Genomic DNA, 25440 nt, shown 5'->3' on the forward strand with positions numbered 1-25440 from the left:
TACTGTAGAACTCTTAAATGGTCTCCCTGTTTGCAGGTTCTCCCTTTTCCTATCATGTCCAGCTACCGAAACCTAAGGCAAAGATCTAATCATGACATGTCCACTCAGTACAAGCTCAACCTGACGGATGAACTCTAGCTTGGCCCCCACTTACCCTTTTAGTTTCATGACCTACTAATCTTCATGAACTCTACATTCTAGCCACACAGGACTGCAAGCTGTCCTGGAAAATTGTCACTCCACAGCAAATCTCTGCTTCTGCACAGAGTAGTGAGTGCCCATGCTTGGAATATACTCCCTCATCTAGGATCTTTCCTTCAAGGCTCCTGTTAGCTGCCACCTCCTCAATGAAGCCTTCCCTGATCTTCCCCAGTTCTTCATCCTCAATCTCCCTTGTATTGTACTAATTGGTAAATATGTTGTATAGTAGAATGTAAAATCTTAGGGTCCAGAACAGGGCTCTTTTTGTCTCTGGATCCCAAGTGCTACAATAGTAATAGAAATACTGACAGCATACTTATCCACTCAAATTAATTTGTCGTTGCTCAAATGTCAGTGTAACTGTGAAGGTGAGGGTAAAAATGAAAAGCACTGTCAGAGAAGGCATTTTGAGGCGGCAGTCACCTTTACAAGGCCTGTCGGGGAGTTAGCTCCTCTGAGTCAAGCTTTACTTTTCACAGGTTCTCTTCCTTTTCTTTAAAATAAGAAATTCAGAAACCAATCTATTTTACTTTTAAACAATTGATTTTCCAATTGATTCTCTGAAAAGCTCCAAGTTTTTTCCACAGTGAACCTCATGCTAGCAGCAGCAGTAGTCCAGGTCATTTGTAGGCATGGGTCCTCAAACTATTCTTCTAACTATATTTTTGTGTCTTTCAGGGTCAACAAAATATTTTCTATAAATCAGTAGTCATAATATTTATAATGTTGATAAAAAGTCTGAAACAGCAACAAGCAAGATGATTTATTATTTTTAAATGTAAAAATGTATTTATTCACAACTTTTGAGAAGTTGATTCCACTCCTTCAAAAAAGTTCATAATATGGACAAAATGCCAAGAAAAATTAGACAGTAGCTTATGCCAAAACAAAAATATACATCTAATGTATACAAATTTTAAAAGGCAATATTACAGGCAGTATGAACGCAAATAATATTTAAAATATTTTTAAGTGACATAGCTACAAACTTAAATTATGGTAAAAGAATAATCACATCTTTAATGAAATATATTTACATATTCAGTCAGTGTCTTAGTTCTGCAAGTTAAAAAAGGAGATGAATTTACAGATACCCTTGCTTATCATACAAGTGAAAATATTTGAATGGCCATGTGATTTTTAAAAATAACAGCAAGAACTTACATCACTATTTGCATCTTAATCTTCCTATGGTGTTAAGGAAGTACATTATTATTGTTATAAGAAAAAAAAATTACTAAGGAAACTAGACAGCAATTTAGCTACTGAAATTACACTAGATTCCCTAGCAAAATCAAGAAATGCAGCCCAAATTGCGGGGGCATTTTGCTCCCTTAGCCTTCAGTTCATATTTAACAAAGTAGGAAAAGAAAGGCTAACATGCGGGGTGTCCCAAAGTCCTTGGTGGTGTTTTTAAGTGACTAAAGCATCACTAAGCCTTTGCGACCCCCTGCAGAATCCTAGCAGCAGTTATAGATCGCAACTCACCTAGCTTTACTTCTCAGAGCACCTTCCTTTATCATACATAAAACAAGGCAAAAGAAACAAAATAAAATCTGTCATTTCATACAGGAAAACATTCTTCAAAATACCCGTATAACTTCTTTTTAGGATCTCCCACCTTTTCATTCACAGAGAATTTAGTCCTTTGTGCAAGTTTTTTATTTTAATATTATTCCAAACTCATCCAATGTAGACTTAAAAAAATAACTAGAAATTGAAAATACAATCTAAAGTAAACACTCCCTTTGCAGTACTATGTAACTCACTTTGAAGTGGAATGCTTAAGCTCTACATCTTCAATTTTGTGTGTGATCATTAGCAATTAAAAAATTTCCAATTCCACCTCTTTCAGGTCTCATAACAATCCTGTTTAGCAATAATACAGTGAACATGCTATTATATCACTTTGGAAGAAATGAATATTAGTGTTCTGTTAGGCTTATTGAACTCTAATTGTGCTAGTATAGGATGATCAAACAAGTTATAAAAATAGAGAAAGTTTAAAAAACTTTCAGGAAACAGTGCATTATCTGAAGCTGCTAATTACTTCTCTTTATAGCTGCTGAGAAAAACAAATAAAAATGCTTTATTATTTTCATGTTCAGATACTGAAATAAGTAGATAATTTTTAAAACAATATTAGATCCATGCAAAGAAAATGAAAGTGCAAGTTACTGAAAAGGAAACAAATTAAATCTACAGATAGTAATTTGGAATACATAAATCAGAGCACATAGTTTTTAACAATCATAGAATCTAAGAGTTGGAAGGGACCTCAGAGGCCATCTGGTCCAAATGGTACCTGAACAAGAATCTTCTTTACAACATATCCAGAAGCATGACAGAATCATGATGAAATTGCACTTAATTCTGAATTTAGATAGATTCCATCATTCCTATTCCTTGCTATTGAACTTTTACCACATAATTTCTTTCTTCCTTACAAAAAGGCTCAGAACAAACATTTATACATTCTATTTGATTTTCAACATTTGGTCATGACTGTTAAAAGGAAAGATGATCTCACCCTATCTGTCTTGCTGATCTGCTTCAGACTTTCTTAACTCTGAGGAAGACAGTTCTAAAACGGGATTCACAAATCCAGAGTATTCCGAATTGCCATTGTTATCCACTTCAGCACTGACAAAATCGTTCTCCCACTCCAGCCCGTTGGAATCGTCCGAAGCAGAGGCTGGATGACTTCCAGTCTTCTTGCCACTGTATTTTAACGCAGCCCGCAGAATATCCTCTTCAGTTCTGGATCGTTCTCTCAATGGGACCATTCTATTCATTCCTAGGGTTTGAAGAAGTTTAAACAAATAAAAAACTGAAAACCAAACAGTACCTACCATCAACTGATGGAATGGCTAAACAAATTAGGATACACGAATGTAAGAGAAATCGGGGAAGAGTCATTTGTACTGATGCAAAGTGAAAGAGACAGTCAGGAGAACAATTTTTATAACGACAACAGTGCAAATAAAAACAGCTCTGAAAGACTTCAGAGGATTGTTGCAAGGAGAGGGGTGCTGAAGAGAGTCTTAAAAAGTAAAGAGTATCAACAAAACACGAAGTCCAGACAGAGACTGAGATGAACAAGCAGGACAGTTTTAGAACTAACGTGTTGATTTTGTTTTACGTGATAGTTTCATATATCATGTTTTTGTTCTTTGTATACAAATATTGCTGTCTGCCAAGTTCGGCATGACAAAAAAGGGATTCTACTGCTGAATTTATGTCTTAAGAAGAAAGGAATTCTGATGCTGCTGATAAAAATAATTGATTTTGATTTTAAAAATGAGTGATTATAAACTGTGCTGACCAATAAACAAACTTTGCATTTGATTATATTTAAATATGTGAAATATATCCCATAAAATATCCTAACTCATCTTTTCCCTCCCTCTCATCAAGCACTAACTGATAGTAGGCACTATGTTAGAGGCAGGGATATAAGCACAAGAAATAAAACAATCCCTACCTATTCAAAAGGGGATTCTTGGCCAATTTATATACCATTCAGTTTTACATGGTTTAAGTGTGAATTTCTTTTCCTCTTTATTATTTCACAAAGGTGTTAACATATTCATTTATATTCCTTCTTAACTATATCACAGTATTCTGCAAATATACCATGATCTCTTTAATTTTCTCCATACTGTGGGACATTTAGGTTCCTTCCAGTTTTTTTAAAATTACAAATAATGCAGCTATAGAACAACTCTGAAGAACATTTATTTGTGTATGTTTTACAATGCTTAGGACACATCCTCAAAAACGGAATTTTGGAGACAAAGAATGAGTATATACTGAAAGACTGGTGTCCGCAAACACTGTAATGTAATGTCACCAACCAGGAATGATTACAACTGTTTCCTTTCCAACAATCTTGTCAGAATTGAATTCTGCTGCTTTTAATTATTTTCTTGCCAATTTGATGTATGAAGTTTTATGAAAAGTTGGTTTAATTTGCATCCCTTTATTAATGGAGTTATACATTTTTCCAAGTAAGTATTAACATTGTGGTTTCCTCTTTTGAAAACTGTCTATCAGTATCTTTTAAACATTTATCAGTTGTGACTGGGAGTTATCTTTTTTTATTAATAGTTTTTCACATATTTTAGATGTCAGGTTTTTATCTATCATATTGCCACAAATGTTTTCCAATCTTTTTTCTTTAATTATATTTTTTTGTTGCATGTACATTTTGTTTTTGTTAAGAACATCTATCTTTTCCTTTAATTCTTCTATTTGTTGACTATATAGAAGTAATTTCTCTCTCTAAGGTAAATACATTCTATTTTTTCCGATAATTTTTATAATTTTTTTTTTATGTCTAACATCTAGCTGCAATTCAATAGTATATATGGCATAAGTATGGGATAGTAATTAATTCCCCACCAAATCACAATCCAATTTTCCAATATACATTTGTTAAATAAATATTCATTTTCTCAGAGTTTATTTTCTGTAAGTTTAATCAAACATGAATCCTTTGTATATATTTGGTTGGATGTCTGGTATATCTATTGTATTTGACGTTTCTTACTATGCTTTGGGTCTAGTATTAGAGCTTTGGTAATTGCTTTGTAGCATTTTAAAGTCTAGGAATACAAGACCAGCTTCTTTTTCTATAATGTCCCCTTCATTATTCATACCTACTTCTTTTTATATGTTTGTAATTATTTTGCTTAGTTCTAACAATGACATTTATTTGGTATTTTTGACTGATAGTTGTAGATTAACCCGTATTTAACCTATCATTTATTATATTAATTCAATCCACTTGCAAATATTGACTGCTCTTTCTAGGTATTTTAGGTCCTCCTTCATTTTGGTTATCACAGCTTTTGAATTGTTCTTACACAGACCTTCCTAATCTTGGGTGAGTAATTCCCAAATATCTGAATTACAATTATAATTGGGTTTCCTTTATATGCTATGTTTATCTTTATTAAAAGCAAATAAGGATGTGGGTTATTTTTGTGGGTTAATTTTTTATCCCATAACTTTGCAAAACATTCATTTATCACTATTATATTTTTTTAGTGAAGTTGGGATATGATTTGTATCTAAATATCTGATGAGAGGAAAAACTTTGGATGAGTGATAAATTTGAAAAAAAACAAAAAATCTTTTATTAAACAAATCAAGTATTTTAGTACAAAATACAAGTAGCTAGCACTTATACAATACTTTAAGGTTTGTAAGTGCAAACTTAACTTGATCCTCCCAACAACTTTGGGAAAAAGAATTTTTAAAACTCTCTAGTTTATAAGATAGGGTTTTAATTCTAGTGAATTCTGGGGAAAGAAGTAAAATCAGATTTATTTTTGAATACATATATAAAAGACTTGGGGAAATTTACTCTTAAAGCAAATAATTGCCATTAGAATTTCAAAATGCATTACTGTTATAACCTTTCTTTTGGTCAAGTGTCTATGGTCCTTCCAATGCTATCTATGTTCCCTTGCTTGTAATGAATTAAAAAAAAAAAATCTGAGACTTCATGTTTTCTTAGTAAATTTTATTTACAACACTAGAATATTAACTGTCTTGAAGCAGACACCACAAATATCTCCTGTTTCTCAGAAATAAGAACTAAAACTGGATCTTATGCAGCAAAGTCAATTACAAAATAAATTTAAAATAAACTGTTGATTTTAATTTTACCAACTAACAAAAATAGTTAAAGGTAAGTCTAGTCTGAATATCAATAAAATCATGTTATCCACAAGTGGGCAGTATTTAGTCATGATTAGAAAATCATTAAGAGGAATTTACTTTCATTTCTCCATCTATTAGAAATTATTTTTAAAAAATTAGTCTATACTGTAAGCAGTAACAAAATTATTAAAAAAATTTCTGGGAGATCCCAATTCTGGGCATATACTTAAAGGAAGTAAAAAACAAAAAGGTATCATGTACAATAAAATATTCAGAGGTGAACTTTTTGTGGAAACCAAAACCAAAAACTCCCAACAACTGGAAATAACATGTATAGCTTTTTTTTTTTAATTTAGGAACAGTTGAACAAATTGTGGCATATAAAAATAATCATATATTGTTACGTTGTAAGAAATGACAGGTATGTGGAAATTAGGGAACTATGGAAAAACCTGTATCAAGTGATAGGAATAAAGTAAGCAAGAACCAAGAAAAAAAAGAAAACGAATGAAAAAAAAATCAAATGCCGTTCAACTGAGAAAAATGAAGAACTATCTCTTGCCATTCTTTGGGGAGAGAAGGGCGCAGCATGGAAACACATAGCTCCAGAGCACTGCATGTGCTGTGGGCTGTGGCAGTGTGCTGGTTTTGCACAGCTGTTCTTTATTTGAACAGTAAAGTTGAAGTTTCACTAGATGGGAAGAATAAATAGGCATCAACAAAAGGCATCAATAAAACTTGAATTTTTAAAAAGAATATCATTTCAGGCTTTTGCTGAATTTAACCAGATCTCATAAGAAATAAAAAGGAAGATTATAGAAGAAAATTGGCCTACAATACTTAAGTTTTAAAATATGAAATGGTGAATTATTAAAAGATTACCTTCTTCATCTTCCCACTCTAGATCTAGGGATGTGCTGTCATCATTTCCACTTGTTGATTTGGTTTTGGTCATTAAGTCACAACTACTTTCTGTATTCGGTGTCAAAACCGTGGCCTCTGATGAAAGCCCTAGATCAAACACCAAAATAATTAAAAACTGATATCTGTAACCATTCTGACCAAAATAGCAACCATGCCCACAACAACCACCCACTTCTTAATTAAGCATTGCAGAGTTCAGAAAATGTTTTCTTCACAACACTTGCAAAGTAGTGCAAGTGTTAGGGCTCAGAGGCAAAAGAGCCTCTCCATGATCACAGGACCACCAAGTGGCACTTGGCCTCTTGAAACAAATTCAGTACAGTGCCTTTTCTAGAATACCATGATACCTCTCTTCAAATGTAACAATCTAGTTTACAACCTCACCCTGTTTAAATTATGATTCCTTTTCTAATGACCACTTATCTCAGAACTGGAAAACTCAACGGAATTCTAAGGACCTTTCAGATGAAAGTATAAATAAGGATAGGGAGACTATGGTAGAGGAAGTAACCTACCCAAACAGCTAGTTAGTGGCAGATCTACCCATTCTCATGATCTCATTATTACTACTGATATTTGACAACTTTAAAAAAAAACCATTTTTTGGGTCTGAAACTCCTAAAGGTTTGCCTATGACAGGCTATCTCTGCTCTAGATACACACTCCACTCCATGGCATCCCTACCTTGTTTTTACATTGGAAACTTCTATGTTGGATGCTTCTAGAGTCAAGAGTTGCTAGCAAATCCTTGGTATCTCTCTTCTTATAACATTACAGAAGGGAAACCGATCAGAGGATCTGAATGACAACCACTTTTTTTTTTTAAACCATGGCCTGCATCCTACACTGCTACACAAGGGGACAAAAAGTATAGAAGTCATTCCCACTGATTAGAGGAGTGAAGACAGCTTGCGTAGTCTGATGGTGCCAGGCTGGAAAGGAGACTCTTTGGGGACACCCCTTTCTCCTGCTGGCTATAGAGATCACTAGTTTCCTTACTCCTTCAGTTTCTGAAATCTTGCAGTAATCTATACTCAGTAATCCTTCTTCCCTTGCCTCTGTTCCTACAAGTTCCAGACCCTGGGTACCCCATATTAGGCCAATAAACCTTCACTTGTGAGGTAAAACAAACCCATGATCAAGGCTCTTAGCAATCCTGGCCCTGGCCTTCCTGACTTCTGTCCCCAAACCACTGGAACTGGCAAGTGTACAATTCATGGAAGACTTTCAAGGCAAGTTTTAGACAGTTATATTCCACACAAACTACAGAGAAGTTTTTATCATTTGCTTCTTCAAATTTTCAAAATAAGATGAACACTTATTCTACAACTTCAAAAAAAACTTAATGAATGAGGTTATATTGAAAAATCTGATGGTTTTAAAGAAACATAACCTAAAACAGGATACTTTTTGTTTAGGGGCATAATAGTATGGACTTTTTATATTGAAGAAAAAGCTTTGAACTTATAAACTAAATTTATCACTTAAATAAACATCTACTCAGTACCTACAGTATCCCAACTACTATGACAGGGATTAGGATACAAAAATGCAAACAATATCATTTGTCTCAAGGAGACAGAAGGCAATGCAAGGCATAGAATATGATCAGAGAAAAGGAGACATCTGGGCAGAACACTAGCAAAATTTAAAGAGGGGAAGATTTAAAAACTAAGCATCACTGTTAGGCTGTTTGAACTATTGGTTTTATACAAGTTCTGGGTAAAAACCAAAGAAATATTTGGTTAAGCCAACGAGAACTTTGAAGTGTGCAAAAAAAAACCGGTTATTACGCTGAAGGGACATTATATCATAAATGAATTGCTGTGAGGCAGTGAGAAAGAGATTACCACAAGCTTATAATATTCAGGTTTAAAGAAATTAAAACGAGTAGAGGAGGAAGTAAGGTCTTTTGCTGGTTAAAATAAAGCCAAGGGAGTTTACTGCTCACAGAACTAGACACAGGAATAGGTCAAAAGGGCAGAGAAGCTGACTTCTAGTCCTGTTCCGTTTATTTGCATGTCAGGCCAAAGAGCATCTTGAGAATTTCTAGGCCTAAATTATCTGGGATAGATTATTGTGATCTAAGACCCCAGGCCTGGGCCTAGAGAAGAGCTCATACACCTTAGCCTAGATTTTGTCAGCTACAAAGGGGTAAGATGTCAGCCTGCCCACGGAAGGGGGAGAATTTAATCATTATACACTCTTGCAGACTACACCTAGGAAAGCTACCTAGATGGTCCTGAAGAGATGAAGCCTAGAAGCTGGTAGTAAGGAGAGGTGCCCAGCCACCATCAAATTATTTTGTGCCCAATATTATGCAAGGGTAGTCCTGGAGGGCTAGGGTTGTGAGATAACCTTCCTTGGACATAGAGTTTACCCCTTCATGACATGTATGATCTCTATTCATACTGTTTTTTCCCCACTGATGGTTGCCCCTTTCTGTGGAAGCATGTACCCTGGATTTATGAGAGGTAGCTAGGCAGCACAGTAGAGAGATTGCTAGACTCAGAATAAGGAGACCTGAGTTCAAGCTTATCTAAACCACTGACTAGCTTTGTAACCTTGGCCACATCACTTAATCCCTCACGCTTAGTTTCTTCATCTGTAGAATCAGGATCATGGGAGTATCTACTTGACAAAGTTATAGTTAGGAGCAAACAGATGTGAAATTAGCTTTGCAGACCTTAAAGTGCTATGTAAATGTTAGCTATTATTAATAACGACTATTATTTATGAGGTAGATGCTCTACGGCTTCTTTTCTTACAATGATCTTTCATTATGCCTTTGCTCTGAATTACCTGCACCTTCCAAGGCTTTGGGAGCTATAGTTTTGGATGGACATGGATCCACAGAGTAACCTGCAACTGAGGTAGCTATTCTGCAGATCTTATGTATGAGAGGGAGATACCCTAGACATATAAATATTCAAAACTGCCCATTTCATTCACCTTATGGGGAGGGAGAACAGAGACCAGCCCACTCTGAACAGAAATGATAGGATGAAAGAGGAAGTTAGTGCAGAGCTACAAGAAGAGAAATGCTCTGGTTTCTATTTCTGAGCTTTCAAAATACATGACATACTAGAGGAATTTTAACTTGTATGTTCTGCTAGTTAACTGACCTAGAGGCAATCTGAGTATGTTATTTCTCTACATGCAGTTTGCGCTATAAAGAAGAAAGATAACCATTACACTGTAAGGTCCCTGAAGGCAGAGAAGATCTTTTGCTTCTTTTTGTGTCCCTACAAACAGTGTCTGGCACAATGTTTATTGATTGATGGTTACATCTGGAGTTAACTGCAGTTGGAAGCTTGAGCAACTACTTATTACCATGTGACTGACTCAGGTCAATTAACCTTTTTGGCTTTAGTTTTGTTCACTTTAAATTGAACAAGATTGAACAACATGATCTGATCTCTGAGGTGTCTTCCAGTTTTCAATCTATGGAAAAGAAATGAAAATTCACTCCTGTCAGCTGTTACATGGGGTGGGCACTAACACACTCACTGGCCATCCTCAAACTGCTGCTGTAACACCACAGTCCTACAGATCACGTGGCCATTAACCTTTGGGAAAAGCACAACGTCTAACTCATCATGCCTCACATCACCAGGCCCTGTCATGGGCTCCTGCATATTTCGGTCATGACACTGACAAGGCAGAATGCCTCTGTGGGAGGATGAATCAACAATGAATCACCAGGCATAAGCACCTATTTACCAAGCAGGGTGCCAAGAAATGGGGAACCACAATGTTTATCCTCAAGGAACATCATGTGAAAGAACCAGGGCTGCCTGGGCCAGAGAAAAAAAAGAGCTGACTGTTGAAAAACTATCATGTGGAAAAGGGGCTTAGTCATTTTCTGCTTGGTCTTGGAAGGCAGGACTAAGAACAAGTAATGGGAATTACACAGACACAGATTTTGACTTGATGTGAGGAAAATATTTAACAATATAAGTTATCTAAAAGTAGTATTCCTGCCTTGGGAGGTAACGGATTCCCCTCTTTAGAGGATGTCAAACAAAGACCGGATGTTATTTGTTAGAGATGGTGTAGAAGACACCTGATAAGAGTATGGGTTGGACAAGGTGGCCTCTGAGGTTCCTCTGAACTCTTTATTGTGACCATATTCTTCACTTTCAGCTGGAGGGATCAGAGAGTCGTCACGGAGTTTGTCGTTTAAAAGCCAGACCTTGAATAGAAAATTTTAGGACTGAAAAAAACAATTATAACTTGTCATTTAATGATAGAAATGAAAACGATTAAGTTATTTAACCACCTTATGTGACAGTAATACATTTAACAGGGATGATTTAAAAAAAATCTGGCAAGGCCAAGATAATAGCTCGAGATCTTTTTCTTGCTTTATTAATATTTTAAGAGTAGAAGAATGTCATGGTGATAAATCCCTTCACAAGACTAGAACTACACTGAGTTGTAACTTAGCTAAATCATGTAAAATAGCTAGATGGTAGGAAATCTTTTTTTCAATAAAAATGCTATTTATGACCTCAGTTATCTGATAAGCAGGAGGAAGGCCACTTCTTGAAGCAAAGGAAAAATTTTTGGAACAAGTATGCTAGGGGTTCTTAATTTGGGGTCTATGACTTAAATTTTTTGTCATAAGTACATCAATAAAATTAGTTTCCTTTGTAATACCACGCATTTTATTTTAAGAATTTAAAAACATTCTGGGGAGGGGTTGATAAGCTTCACTAGATTCTGAAAAGATCTAAAATACAAAAAAATTAAGAATTCCTAAGAAATACAAATCAAGAATTAACTTTTTGAATACATCCAATTTTAACTTTGCTTTCATTATATGCCTACTGTATGCAAGGTACTATGTTAGAAGCTGAAGTAGACTGAGGGATAAGGAAGGCAATGTGTTCTAGAAAGACAGCTTTAGGAAAATCCTAGGAATGAGTATTTGATGAAATTTGTGAAGTCTTTGGAACATGAAATGTATTTTAAATTTTGATTGTATAATTAAAAATACTTACTACTACTTCGAAAAACTTCATATTGTGACTTTATATTTCTCAAATAGGATTCAAAGTCTTCTTCTGCCCCTGAACTGTAATAAAGTAAAACATTTTTCTTATATTTACAATAGATTCTCTTAAATACTTATCATTATTTATGAAGAATGAGATTTAAAGCTGAAGTCCTCCAGAACAGAAGAATCTATTGTATAATTAAAACATTTTGGGAAATACAGGCAGATTTTTGTCATGAAATTAGATCTCCCATAGCTCAGACTTTTTGAATGAATAATAAATATTTATAGAACTGAGACATCCAAGATTTCTTTTGCAAAAAGTAAGTCACTTGCTCACAAAACAGAGAGGGTCTTCAGAGAAACAGAACTGAATAACCACTTGGTATCAATAATGTTATTACGTAGTTTTCTAGGGAGAAGATAAGGGCAATCAAAAGAGATGATGCTCTCCGACTTTGAAGAGAAAATAGCTTTCAGTGTATCATGTAATTGAGAATGCAACAGCTCTTTGATCAAACATGAGCTTTCCTCTATATGCATGTCCCCAAAAGAGAGAAGGAAATGACCCCTGCTCCCTATGGACATTAGAACTTCCCATAAAGAAAGAAGGAAAAAGCACTTTTTATTATTTACCTTTGATATTCTCCAGTGTTGGAATGATGAGATCGTGGCATAATCCTTTGCCTTTCTTGCTTTAAAAAATAATAGAAAATAAAAATAAAGAGAAAAAGTAAATTAAATCATTCTATCATAACTAAAAATACTTTCTACTGGGGAAAGATGAACTGGGGAGTTCTCATATTCCTAATTATCATTATTCTCCTCCATACACCCTTATTTTTGTACTGTACTCATAGACTCAGAAAATGTTAGAGATGGACTATATCTCAGATGTCATCAAATCTAATCCCCTCATTTTACAGATGAAGAAACTGAGCCTGTCACTACAGACCTTCAGATGGATCAATATAGTCCCTGAGGATGAGGAGATCTTAGATTTATTGTAAAAAGTAAATTTTGAGTTTTGACAACAATTCTACAGCAACCAAAGAGAGAGAGGGGACTCTAGTTTCTAGGGGGTTAGTGGGTTCAGAAGAGAGGTTCTCAGTGGAAGACAACTCATCAAAAAAAAAAAAAAACAAAAACAGTCCCCTAAAACTAAACTTTGATCAAGGGGTAAGGCAAAAACCTCTGCCAGACTTCCCCTGTACACATTCCCCATCCACATCCCCCATCCACATCCCCTTGCCTCTAAGAACCCTGGGAGATACTAAGTAATATCTAATGAATTGAACCCCGGGAGCTGCCATTCTTAAAGAGGCAAGAACATACCCATCCTGAGTATGATAAAATAAATGGCCTATCCCCTATACAGATTTTTTTTTAGGAAAATATAAGAGCTAATTTCCAATATAGCTTCCATTTTAAAGATCTATCATAAAATGTTCATTTGCCAATATATTTCAATTACATTGCTAAATTTTTTTGGACCAAAAAAAAGGTCAGATTCTGAAACTGAATATTTTAATTTTAGGGTTTTTTGTACTTATTAAACTAATTTTTGGCCAGAAAAAAAGGCATTGTGATTTAATTACCATAACAAGTACATTTCTATATAGGCATCTCTGAGTAAAAATCTGCTGCCTTCAGATCAGACATCTTAGGACCAAAACTGCCAAAGATGTAAGTCAAATTTTTGACAACAGATAAAAATCCATGATGGCCCCAACTCCCCTCAGGGGGTACAGATTCCTTGACTATTTGGCTCTTCACTATAAGCAAGGTTGTTGTTAACTGGGCAGGACTGCCCCTGAAATTTTGTTTTGTTTTCATTCTATTGTGAACATTGACATTTCCACAAAAATGAAAACGGCCAAGACAATGGCAATAGCAGATGAGCACATAAAAGCATATTCTTTCCAGGAGGTTCAACCTGACATTAATTTAGTGTAAGACGCACATCCAAGCTGCTTAACTGATAAGACAACATAAAACATTATATAGCCTTTGAACCTCCCCTTTTTCTGACTTTATATGCCATAGTACTTTCTGTGAACTAGATGTTTCAATATAAAATTAGAAGAGAACATGTAACAACATATAATTTTAGAGAGTACCAACTAAGAACTCAATAAACTTTAAAAACATTCAGAAAGCATTGTATTAATTTTTACTAAGAAGTTTGTTTTGTTACAAAATTTCCTTTGTTTAAAAAACAATTTAAGTTGCTGGGAAATGCATACTTATGAAAAATATGATAGTTCTTCTTTGAAGAAAACAAAGAGTTATCATCCAAGGTTTGTATTTTCAAAATCAAATGGCACCTACTAATGCCAAACTGAACAATGTTAATCAGACTAGGCATGTGACTACATGCTACTATTGATATTTTATATTCACAAAAGGCTCATTAATTTGCCTTTAAAAATTCTGAGAAGGTAGGCAGAGAGTAAACAATGATAAATAAAATGACCTTCATTCAGAGGAAAAAACAGGTCAAAAACTAAAGTTTCTTTTAGCGCATTTTTACCAATAAGTAGAAAAGCAGCTCTGTTATTTATGTATTGGGGTCTTTTCCCCTCACCTCCAAGAACTTTCGCTGCTTTGCTGCCCTGGCTGCTTCACGCTGTGCAGCGTATAAAGCTTCTTCTTCTAGTCTTAACTTCTCTTCTTGTAAGGCTAACTGTATATGAACAAAACAATAAGGGTTAACAAAAATTAGAACCTATCTAACTGCTCTAAAATAATGAAATGCTTATTTATAAAATAAGTATTTACAAAATAAAAAAATTATTCACAACAAAAATTGATTTTTACATGTTAGAGAGGAAATCTTAGTTATTAATTTTTTGCTTTTTCTGTAACAAAGTAAAACTACAAACATTACTTAGTAAGTTTATATCCTGCATTATGGAGTGACACCTCATTTTTAGTCTACGAGCTCTCACATTACAGAACGGTTTCTCACTTTAACAACATGCCATAATTACTATTCATACCATTTCTCTTCACACATTTTTACCTTGGCTACTCTAAGTCGATGGCTTCCCCAAATCACAATCAGTTACAACACTCCCATTTACAAATGACCCTTCTACTTCAGCGAAGGAGGAAGACCACATTCGTCTGCACCTGCTCTTCCTGTGCCAGTCTTATCTGCATCTGCCTGCAAATTTCTCATAGCAGGCAATTCTCATTCTCTTATTTACTCTCTCTCCCTTCTCACCATGTGACCGTCTATCTGTTTTCCAGTCACACACTATATGCCTATGATGGCATCCTTTATACTTCTTTGGCACAATTCTTTGTAATATGCTATGACCTGCTCATACCCAACATTTTTCTTGGGGTAAACCCTTAAGTTTAATTTCATGGGATTTCACTTAACTTAGCGCCATTTTGTTACAGACATTTAGTTTTATTACTGTTCAAGAATTGTCTTGAATATAGTTCTTGTTAACTAAACAGTATGCAAGATGTCTACAGTAATAATTGTCTTTGTTTCTAAAAATCAGAATTTTACATTTTTTTGTTCTCTATGTTTTTGTTACTGTATATGCCTGACTTATTGATCAAAGACAGTATTTTTAAAAATTTTTAATTTTGGATTAAACACCACAATACAGAGCATTTTCATAGAGGTAAACAGAAAAAAAAAGATTCTGCATGATAGACAATCTCTATTTCATACCAGTTGCTTTTTAAATGCAGGTTATGATAAATTCTGCATGTGTTTTATCTTTTTAAAAAAATTTAATATTATTTTATTTCATTACATGTCAAGAAAATTTTTAGCACTCATTTTTACAAGACTTTGAGCTCTTCTACATGTATTTTCAAAACTGTCCTGCTTAGATTGAAGATAATATCGATAAAAACTATTGTATCTGGAAAACCAGCTATGTGCCAACAGTAACTATCCCATAAACATTAAAATAAACAGTAGCTGGGTTTGCAGTTGTTTTGTTCCAATGAGAACAAAGTGTACAAAAACTGGACAGCAGTGAAATCTGTTTTATAAGTAAAATAATTTTTCAAGCTTTTAAGTGAACTTGGCTTTCTACTAGCTTTACAAGAATCACAGACCATCATCAAGTTTGGACACTTGGTCTATCCTCCTTATCTATAATAGAGGAGAAAATGAGGCCTACACATCAGGTGACTTGCTCAAAGTGGAAGACCTGAACCTAGAAGCAAGGTTTCCTGGGCCCAGTTCAGGATTCTTCCTACTCAACTATGATGTCTGAAACACGCTTGACCACAGTCCCTCTGAGATTTAAGAGGTTGTTCTCTTAAGCTCCCACATATTTCTCAAATACAACCAACTCCCTGTAGGCTGCATGATTTACTGTTGACTGACTGCAAGAACTTTTCACTGATTCATTAAGTCCTGACAAGATTTAACTATAAATCGAAAAATAGTAACTCCCCTTATATATTGCTTTCCAAGCTTACAGTGCTTCTTCAGAACACCTCTATGAGGTAAAGTTGCAGGTGAAGAAACTGAGGCACAAAGCTGTTAACTGACTTGCTCCCAGACACAAAACCAGTGCTGGGGAAGGGACATCCATCAAAGTTTTCAAATTGCTCTCTTCTGACCACAGCACAAGGCTGCTACCAGTAAACTACGACCATTGAACATAATACTTAACATCACAAAAAAAGCAAGAGTGAAACACAGCAAACATCCAAGTCATACACACAGTTCTACAATCAAAGAATTTGGTTTACCTCTCTTTGAATTTTTATATCAAATGTTTTCTGTTTTTCAGCAATGGAATCATAATGCCTCTCTCTTAGGTCAGCTATTTCTTCCTCAGTAAGGTGCCTACAAGGAAAAAGGAAATACCAAACTTTTGCAATGTTAAAAGGTATTAAAATAATTTAACGCTATGATTTTAATGAATATACTAGAAACAACAAATACTAACATCACTTCTAGAGATGAATAAATAATCTGAAACTGGAATAACAATAGGATATTTAGAGTGCAATCACCCTGAGCCAGGGCAACGACTGGTTACATTAAAAATAAGGGATATCAAACGAAAATGCTCTGGATTACTAAGAGCGTCATTCTGAAGTTAAAACAAGTATGTACTGCCGCCTCTTCCTCATACAACAAATGTAACTAACAGAAGTCAGTGCAATCACTTAGAAAACTGGCTCCTTCAAACTATCACAGTATCCAGGTCTTTAAAGGGTCAGTAAACTCTGAAACAAGAAGACAATTTTCAAAATCTGCAACACAGAAGGGAAAAGGGAAGAAGCTTGCAATAAAACAGAGAAAAGGACAAGTGTCTTTTTCCTTGGTTTTTTGTTTTTTTAAAAGAGTGAATTTAAAGAATTTCTTAAGCTTATCACATATACAAAAATCAGTCCTTACCTATGACTACTTCCTGGACTTTCTCCCTGTTCCAAATAAATCAAATAGTTCATTAGATCTTATTATCTCTAAAAAGAGAAGTCAATATGCTGAGAATATATGTGTACTAATTAGCAAAATATTTTCCACATATTCTTTTTACAGGATTGCTAAAGACACTTTTTAAAGCAAAACAAAAAAATTAAAATAACATCAAATTTCATCAATTATGTTATTTTATATATATATGCATCAATTACTGATTAAGGCTATCATAGCTAATATTATTTAGATAATCACATATTGTCCATTTTTTCCCTGAAAGCAAACCATAAATTATTAAAATAGATCTCTACTTAAACTGTTTAAAAATAGTTTAAGAACTGCTTTAAAAAGAATTAACTAGAAAGAAAAGGATTACGGAAATGTGGAAACAAAAATTCTAATCAACTTCAACAAATCAGGAAAAATGATCAAAAAACAAATGAGGTAAAGTTCAAGTAAGTAAAAGGTTATGAGGAATATGTAACAGGGAAAGAATGGCTAATATGAGTTCTACAGAGAAAAGACTGCAAGTTATCACTCAGTACAAGCTGAACGAGTAAACAATTTAAAAAGCAAAGATGACAGTGTGATATGGAATTTTTAGATCTGTATTATGCAAATTCAGCTACGAGGGAAAGCAGGACACCTGCCTCCCCTCACTCTCAGAAGGTGCTCCCCGAGGGGTGGGGTAGGTCCACTTATGGGAAGCAAGAACTGTGTAATTAGCATTCAAGAGCTAAAAAGGCTTTCTTCAGTTATTATTCCTACTATAATATCTATGATATGCAAAGTCATATTTTTGTATTACAAAGAGTGAGCAAAGGAATTAGTGGCCAAGAAATCTATGACTAAGAGACCCTTTTTCAATCCTTCATTAGTAACAATTTACAGTCCTAAAGAAGATATGCAGTATACCAAATGCACAACAACCTTGTGAAGTGCATACTCCCAGTATTATTATCCCAGAAAATGAAGATTCCAAGAGATTAAAGGATCACACAACCAGTATGGGTTAGAACCAGTCTTCAAATGCAAGTCCAAGGCCAATGCTTTTTCCCTACACCACAGTGACTCAGGAAGGAATATGTCACGTTTGCCATATAAGGCATTTTCTTGGGAATTCATAAGCAATATTCCATATAACCTGAAAGGTCTTCAACATTTAACATCTACATATGCCTTTTATCTGGAACAATGGAAAATTTGGTAATAAAAATGAAATTGGGGTGTGTATTGCGTGTGCACGGAGAGGAACAACAGGTTTTCTAGAAAACCTGTAAAAATCCTTTAAGTTAAAAACTGGAATAATTTATCTTGGACAGAAGGATATGGAATTATAATAAAAACACATTTACCAAACCTTTAAAAACATGCAGAGCTGGGTTTTTCCCCTACTCAACTGTCTTATTATGAAGTAGGTGATCAACGTATTATAACCATTGGCTCAGGGAGTTTAGGTGACTTACTGAAGGTTACAGAACCAATAATTAGTGGGTACAGGGCTGGACTTCAGGTTTTCCACTCCAAGCCCAGTACCCCACCCCACTCCATCACACTGCACGTCAAGTAAATAATGGGGTCTTACAAAGAGAACATTGATAGAGAAACAGCTCTCTTTTTCATTTAAAGGGTAGGGAGAAATTCTTGATTGAAGATGGCCCTGAGCTTCCACAGAAGCCAATGAAACCTCCACACAGAGATTCTTTAAAACAGAGCTAATATATAATATATAGAGTATCTCTATTGGATCATTTGGGTGTTCACCTGCTCAGCTGCTAGGGATTAGCCTCGATAACTACTTGAAGTTTTTTGTAGTTATTTTTAACATGTTCACTTGGCTTGCTGAAGAGGGGAGTTAAATGTGTGACTTCCTTTTCTAAATTGTCTAAAAACTGACAGGTGGAAAGAAAACAAAGTTCAGAAATAACCGTGTTGTATCAATAATATTAACATCTGGGTATTTAGTATAAAACTAGTATATTATTATCTATTGCCACCACAGGGCTGGCCTTCCTCTTTATATTCTTCCTTTGCCCAGTTACTTGAATGCACATAGGGTTGGTGAGGTGGGAGCCAACAGCTCATCTCTTCTGGCTAAGGCAGAAAACTATCAGGCCTTATCGGCTGCCCTGACACTATCCATAAAGTCCACCAAGCCTTATCACATGCCTTGCCCCAATGTCCTATAGTCTCCCAGAATCATCACCTGACTTGCTTATACACCCTAAAGACCTCTGTCCTTTGCCATCTGCCCCAGTGAAGCACTTTCAGAACTTCTGGGCCTTTTGCTCTGCCATGAAGTCTGAGTATTTTTAACATACTGTAATTAAAGTGTGAACTCAATTTTTCTATTTGTATCCCCAGAACTTAGTACAGTGCTTGACCAATAATATATTCTTAATAAATACGCATTCATTCACCTTGGTAAATAACCAGATAACCTAAATGTGAATGGGACTTGAGAGTTTACCCATGAAACAAAGAATCCTCAACTTTGCAAAACTATAAAAATGCAAATACTTACTTCATCACTTTCTACTAGATTTTCAAACTGTAAAAAAAAAAGAAAAGAAAAGAAAAATGTTAATGAGGATAACATATATAACATCTTACCAGAAAGGAAAGTAATCTCATTTAAAAAGATGATATAATGTAGCTATTTGTAAGGACACTGCAGGTTTCAAACCATTTGAAATCAAATGATTTATTATCTCATTTAATTTTCCCAACAACTTTTAGAGAATTGGAGGCAATTACTTCATAAAAGAAGCAAAAAATAAAAACTTTTTATCCCAGTTAACTAGAAATTTAATACAAAGGTGTTCCCTCCCTTGAAATATACAGAGTTGTTAAGATTCTTCACATCACTTTTTTCTACCTTTAAAGTGGAAAATTACTGAATGTTTTCTACCTCTCTACTGATTTGGGGGCTTCAATTAACTCTTTCAGAGGATGAGCTAAATATTTTCCTCCCAACTCAAGGCCAACTATTCAAATGCATTTCCATATATAGTTCCTTCTCACAAGTAGTTTCTGAAATCACATTCTTCATGGTATTTTACCCATTTTCTGAGTAAAGAGGTCTTTTTGACAGGTAAACACAAAAACTGACAACTTCTACTGAAAACAAAGTTCCAATAATGAAAACAATTCACAATGCCTCATATTCGTTCATTTTTTCCGAATAAATATTTCTTACTTTTAAGTAAAATAAACTGAAGCAATACTCATCACTATGAAAATGGATGTCTGAAAATAGAAAACTCCAAGTTAAAACATGCTGCAGAACCAAGAAATGTTAGTAGTAACTTGATAATTTGTCTTAACAGGATAAAATGGGAAAAGTATGAACACCTGAAACTGTTGAAAATCAAACTACTTAGCACAAACTACTATACTTGATAACAAGAATTAAGAAAGAATCATATTTATAATATGACTTATTCAATGGATTATTGATATTAAATACTAAAAAGATATGTATATGTTAGAATTCAATAGGGCTGGATCACATGGAAAAAATATATAGGCTTTATTTCCTGTAAAGTTATTTAACGGTTGGCACCTTACAGACTCTAGAAAGTCGATGAGTCCATGGCTGGCTATCCTAATAAAGGGCAATCTGGTGTGTGGACTTAAAGATTATCTTATAACCTCTAATTCTACTTCTGTATTTGCCAGCTTTTTGCTGAACTTTTCACCATGACTCCATTTTATTTCATTTTATGTCCCTACGATATAATATTAAGTGGCACTACCCTCTCTGAGAAGATGAAGGGGTGGCTTTAGGTGAACCCTAAAATGACTCCTATCTCCAAATCTATGATCCGTCTTGTCAAAGATAATCCCTCCACAGGAGTCAGGAGGACCTGAGTTCAAGTCTCACCTCAGACACTTGACACTCACTAGCTGTGTGACCTTAGGCAAGTCACTTAACTCCAATTGCCTCATCCTGGGTCATCTCCAGTCATCCTGATGCGTATCTGGTCACTGGATTCAGATGGTTCTGGAGGAGAAGTGAGGTTGGTGACCTGTACAGCCCTCTCTCACTCAAAATAAAGTCAAGTTCAAGTCATGTCATCACTTCTCTGATGGCATGGTCTTTTTTGGCAACAAAGGACAAACACACAATCTCTCCATCTGCTCCCTTTATTGTCCCTCGTCTCTTCTGTGACCTTGCTCCATGAATCATTTTCCCCCATTAATTCTCAAATTCTCCTTCCCTCAAACTACAAAACATGCTCAGGGCTCCTCTGTTTCAAAAACACAACACAACACTTTCCTGTGATGTTGTCCAAGCGTCCTCTATTCTCCGCTCCCATCCTACCTGCAGGCCTTCACCTCTTCTAACCTACACTGTTATATGGGCTTTCTAATTGGTCTTTCTTGTTCCAGTTTTTCTTCTCTTTAATTCATCTTTCCCAGTTTGGGAAGACTATATTTATCAAGCATGCAGAATGTTCCAGAGATAATGCTTTTATCTTAAATCCCTTGTAATACCTATACAAAGCAGAAGGCAAATTAATGGATTACAGAACTTAAAGTTTCCACTGTTAGGTAGCCACAACTCAATATGTTTTTTTAGTGGTTCTTAAATGATCCTGAGCTAAACACTAATAAGATATGAACCTCAATAAACGTAAATACAGGGAATTCTATAGATCATCAGTGATCATCACATTTTTAAAAAAATCTCTAATGAGGCAACAATTTATAATAAAGGCATACTTCATTTTATTCAATGGGTGAATTTTCCATGAAGTTGTATTTAAATCAATACATATCAAATAAAATTAAATTTTACTAGTGATTTATAAATGCAAAGATGTATTTCTAAAGAAAAATAATTTGGTTACAAATATTATTTAAAAAGGACAACTCCATTCTAAAAAAATATACTCAAAAAAAGTAGCAACCTAGTAAAATATTAACAATAATAAGTTCAATGAGCTATTAAAATACAGCATTATAAAATCCTAGAAATTGTGGTGATTATGAGATGTGGGAAGATGAATCTTTATTTTATTGTGAGAACACACACCTTCAAACCATATACAATAATGCAATAAACAATTCCTTTAAATAATTTCTTATCATAGTTCTCATTTTACTTATTGTGTTCTACCTAACCATATTTTTAGTAGACTTAGTTAACATATCTTTGAAATACAATGTTATTTCATTTCATTTTAAAGTGGCGACATACTACCTCTTTTTAAGAAAGACTGGAAGGATGTCTATATTATCTGAAAATGTTGGAGTTTTTTTGTTTTGGCTAAGAAGCAGTCTAATTTATCTTGTCTTGACACGGGTATTAGTGAAAGACAAAAAGGAAAAAAAAACAAGCAAGAAAGATAAAAGCAAAACACAACACTATGGAAGTAAGATTAATGCCAACTCATGGATGAAATTTTACTTAGCAATATCAGAAAAAGATCCTAAGGCAAAATTACCCAATCAAGAAGTCTTAAAAAAAAAAAAAAACTCTTTCAAGAGTGAATACTTGCATAAATCTTACCATAAGTCTAAATTATCAAATTTAATATGAATTTTTTAAAAAGTCAATATATTCAATGTTAAATAATTCTAGATATTTCATTTACATACATATTATAAAAGTTAAAAAAGCATTCCTACTTGAAAATGAAAAAAGAAAAATTTGTCTGGGTGTGGGGAAGTTGTAGTATCCAGAGCAAATCAGTGAAATCAAAAGGATAGGAAAATAGGTTCTCTGAGGAAAGTTTTTAAGGGACAACTTTTAAAAATCACTCAAATTATGGCAGATGAAAACATAAAGGATGGTATGTTCATCCCATTCAGAATAGTCTCTTTTCTGTCACTATCCTTCACCTACCGGTTCTGCCCACTACTTTCTTTGGAACCAACTCACTTTCCCTAAGAAAGCTATTCCTGATTGCCTCTTCATTCTGATTAGTTTATACGTTATACTCAATTTGTTCACACAATGCTCTGCAATTTTGTTTTCTAATTATTTCATGGTTGCTCTTGCTGAGTGATCTTTCCTGATCTTAAATAAATATAAGCTAGCATATCCAGTGTTCAACAGATAAAACACATGTTGAGCAAATGAAATGAGGTGCAAATATTCACTTCACTTCAACATTTATAAAGAATCTGATATGTTATTCAGCACTCTACTTACCTCTATAGTGAAATGCTCGCCTGTTGGGCACGTCCTAAAATACTTTGACCTGGGAAGAAGAAAAGAATGCTACCATTAAGAAATGCAGCATAAAATAATCTCCTTAGGTACAATCTACAAAGCTTCAAATATTTCATACAGTTAACAAACCATAACCACAATTTCCCATAAATATCCCTGAAGCAGATGTTTACATTTTTAAATTGTTAAAAGTGTTAAATGTTAAACTGTTACTAACACTTATGTTAAATTGTTATTTTATTTGAAAAGAATCTTAAAACAGCATTTTAGTTAACTATTCACTGAGCTTACATGGCAGTCATTTGCTAATATTAATTCATGACACAAACATCTAAAACAGACTAATAATTCTGAATCTTTACTACCATCATTTTACCTTATTACTTCAATAAAAATATTCTGGCAGAAAATATGTCCCTAAACCAGAAATGTGATATCTCAAGTAAAGCCAATGCCAATATGGACTGTTGGATACTTTTTGTAGTTTAGAGTCTCCTGCATACTCCAGGTCCAGTATTTCTGGAAAATATGGCAACTCAAGGAGACAAATTCAAGAGATCTTCTCTATCTGTGGATCTCTTTCTATCTAGCTAGACAGCTCAGAATCTCAGAGTTGGAAGGGACCTGGTCATTCCTACAAAAGAACTCCACCACATCTGTCCACTTAGAGACGTCTAACATCCCCCCAAGACAGCCCAGTCTGCTTCTGAGAAGGTCTAATACAGAAGTTCTTAACCTAAGGTATGTGAATTTGTTCCTTTTAAAAAACATATTTTTATAACTACACTTCAATATAACTGGTTCCTTTTGCAATTTTATGTATTTATTTTCTGCATTTAAGAGCATTATTCTGAGAAGAGGTTGGTCCATAGACATCATCATACTGCCAAAGGGATCCATGACATAAAGAAGAACCCTTGTCACTGGCTATTAGGACATTTTCCTTACAGGTATCTAAATCTTCCTGCCTGCATCTCAAATCCATTTGCTCCTACTTTTACCCTGTGGAGCCCAGCAGAATTCTAATGTCTTTCTAGATACTTAAAGACAAATGTTGTGTCCTATGTGGGCCTTCTCTTTTTTAGGCTTGGTAACCCTAGTTCCATCAACTAATCTTTGCATGGCATCCACACACTGGTCACCCTGCTGTAGATATACTTCTATTTTGCTACTATCCCTTCTCAAAGGCAGTGCCCAGTTATAATACTCCAAATGTGGTCTGACTAATAGGGAGCATGAATCTGAAAGCTAGAGGGCATTTTGAATTAAAGGTCATCTAGTGCAAATTCTCCCATACCCCAAACCTCTACAGCATCCCTAAAAGAGGACAATTTATCTTTTATAATTTCTCCAACAACAGGGAGTTTTCTACCTCATGAAGCAGTTGGCTCCATTTTTAGACTATACTAACAGAGAAAGTTCTTTCTTACGTAAAGAGAGCATGTGTGCTGTGTTTCTCACGTGAGCTACTTGTATCCACTTTAGTCTATTTAGATGTGGCTTATGAGGAGGTATGAATACATATCTCTATATTCTTCTCTGACCACCCTTCTCCAAAGGAGACTTTGATTCCTGCCAGAAGGAAAGTAGAAGACTGGGCCAGAGGCTAGATGTTTTGCACTCTTCAGAGAAGGGCACTGGGCTAGGATTATATCTATCCATTCCCTCTAAATATTGTTAGCATAAGGGAAGCAATTTTTAGGTTAAAGCTGTGATCATGATTACTCGCCTTTTAACTAAAGCTATACATTCAAGGCTTGATTTCCTTCCCACCAGTTCCACAAAGAACTTACATAGCAAACAGCAAACAAACTCATTTATCCAAATTGATAGTAAATAGAAATCAGAGAAAGAATACAAACCCTCCCACTGGGAGCAAGATATCTCAGTTCAACCAAGAGAAAGAGTCCCATGTTTCATCTAAGGTGAGAAGTCTCAAATGTAGCTATGAAAAAGGGACATAATCAAGTTGCCAGGTCTTCTATATACTGGCTTCTTCCCAGATTCTTTCTCTCCCTTTAGGAACTACTGGGCCATCTCCAGTTG

The 25440-nt window shown here is 34.7% G+C and overlaps 1 protein-coding gene across 3 annotated transcripts in view; it reads right to left on the reverse strand.

Moving 5' to 3' along the window:
- Positions 1-949: 949 nt before the first annotated feature.
- Positions 950-25440, reverse strand: part of AP1AR (adaptor related protein complex 1 associated regulatory protein) — a 41682-nt gene continuing 17191 nt past the window's right edge. The window contains exons 2-10 of one of the 3 annotated variants that reach the window (XM_072622692.1): positions 23374-23422; positions 19735-19761; positions 17187-17212; positions 16532-16628; positions 14385-14483; positions 12434-12492; positions 11802-11875; positions 6754-6882; positions 950-2998 (exon numbers count right to left, since the gene is read on the reverse strand). In XM_072622692.1, coding sequence (XP_072478793.1) covers positions 2733-2998; positions 6754-6882; positions 11802-11875; positions 12434-12492; positions 14385-14483; positions 16532-16628; positions 17187-17212; positions 19735-19761; positions 23374-23422 — 826 coding nt within the window. In that variant the 3' untranslated portion in view covers positions 950-2732. Of the gene's footprint in view, positions 2999-6753; positions 6883-11801; positions 11876-12433; positions 12493-14384; positions 14484-16531; positions 16629-17186; positions 17213-19734; positions 19762-23373; positions 23423-25440 lie in introns of those variants that run through there. The other 2 variants (XM_072622693.1, XM_072622694.1) reach the window with 2 other exon arrangements.

The sequence above is a fragment of the Notamacropus eugenii genome, chromosome 7 (genome assembly GCF_028372415.1).
Source record: "Notamacropus eugenii isolate mMacEug1 chromosome 7, mMacEug1.pri_v2, whole genome shotgun sequence".
Lineage (NCBI taxonomy): Eukaryota > Metazoa > Chordata > Mammalia > Diprotodontia > Macropodidae > Notamacropus > Notamacropus eugenii.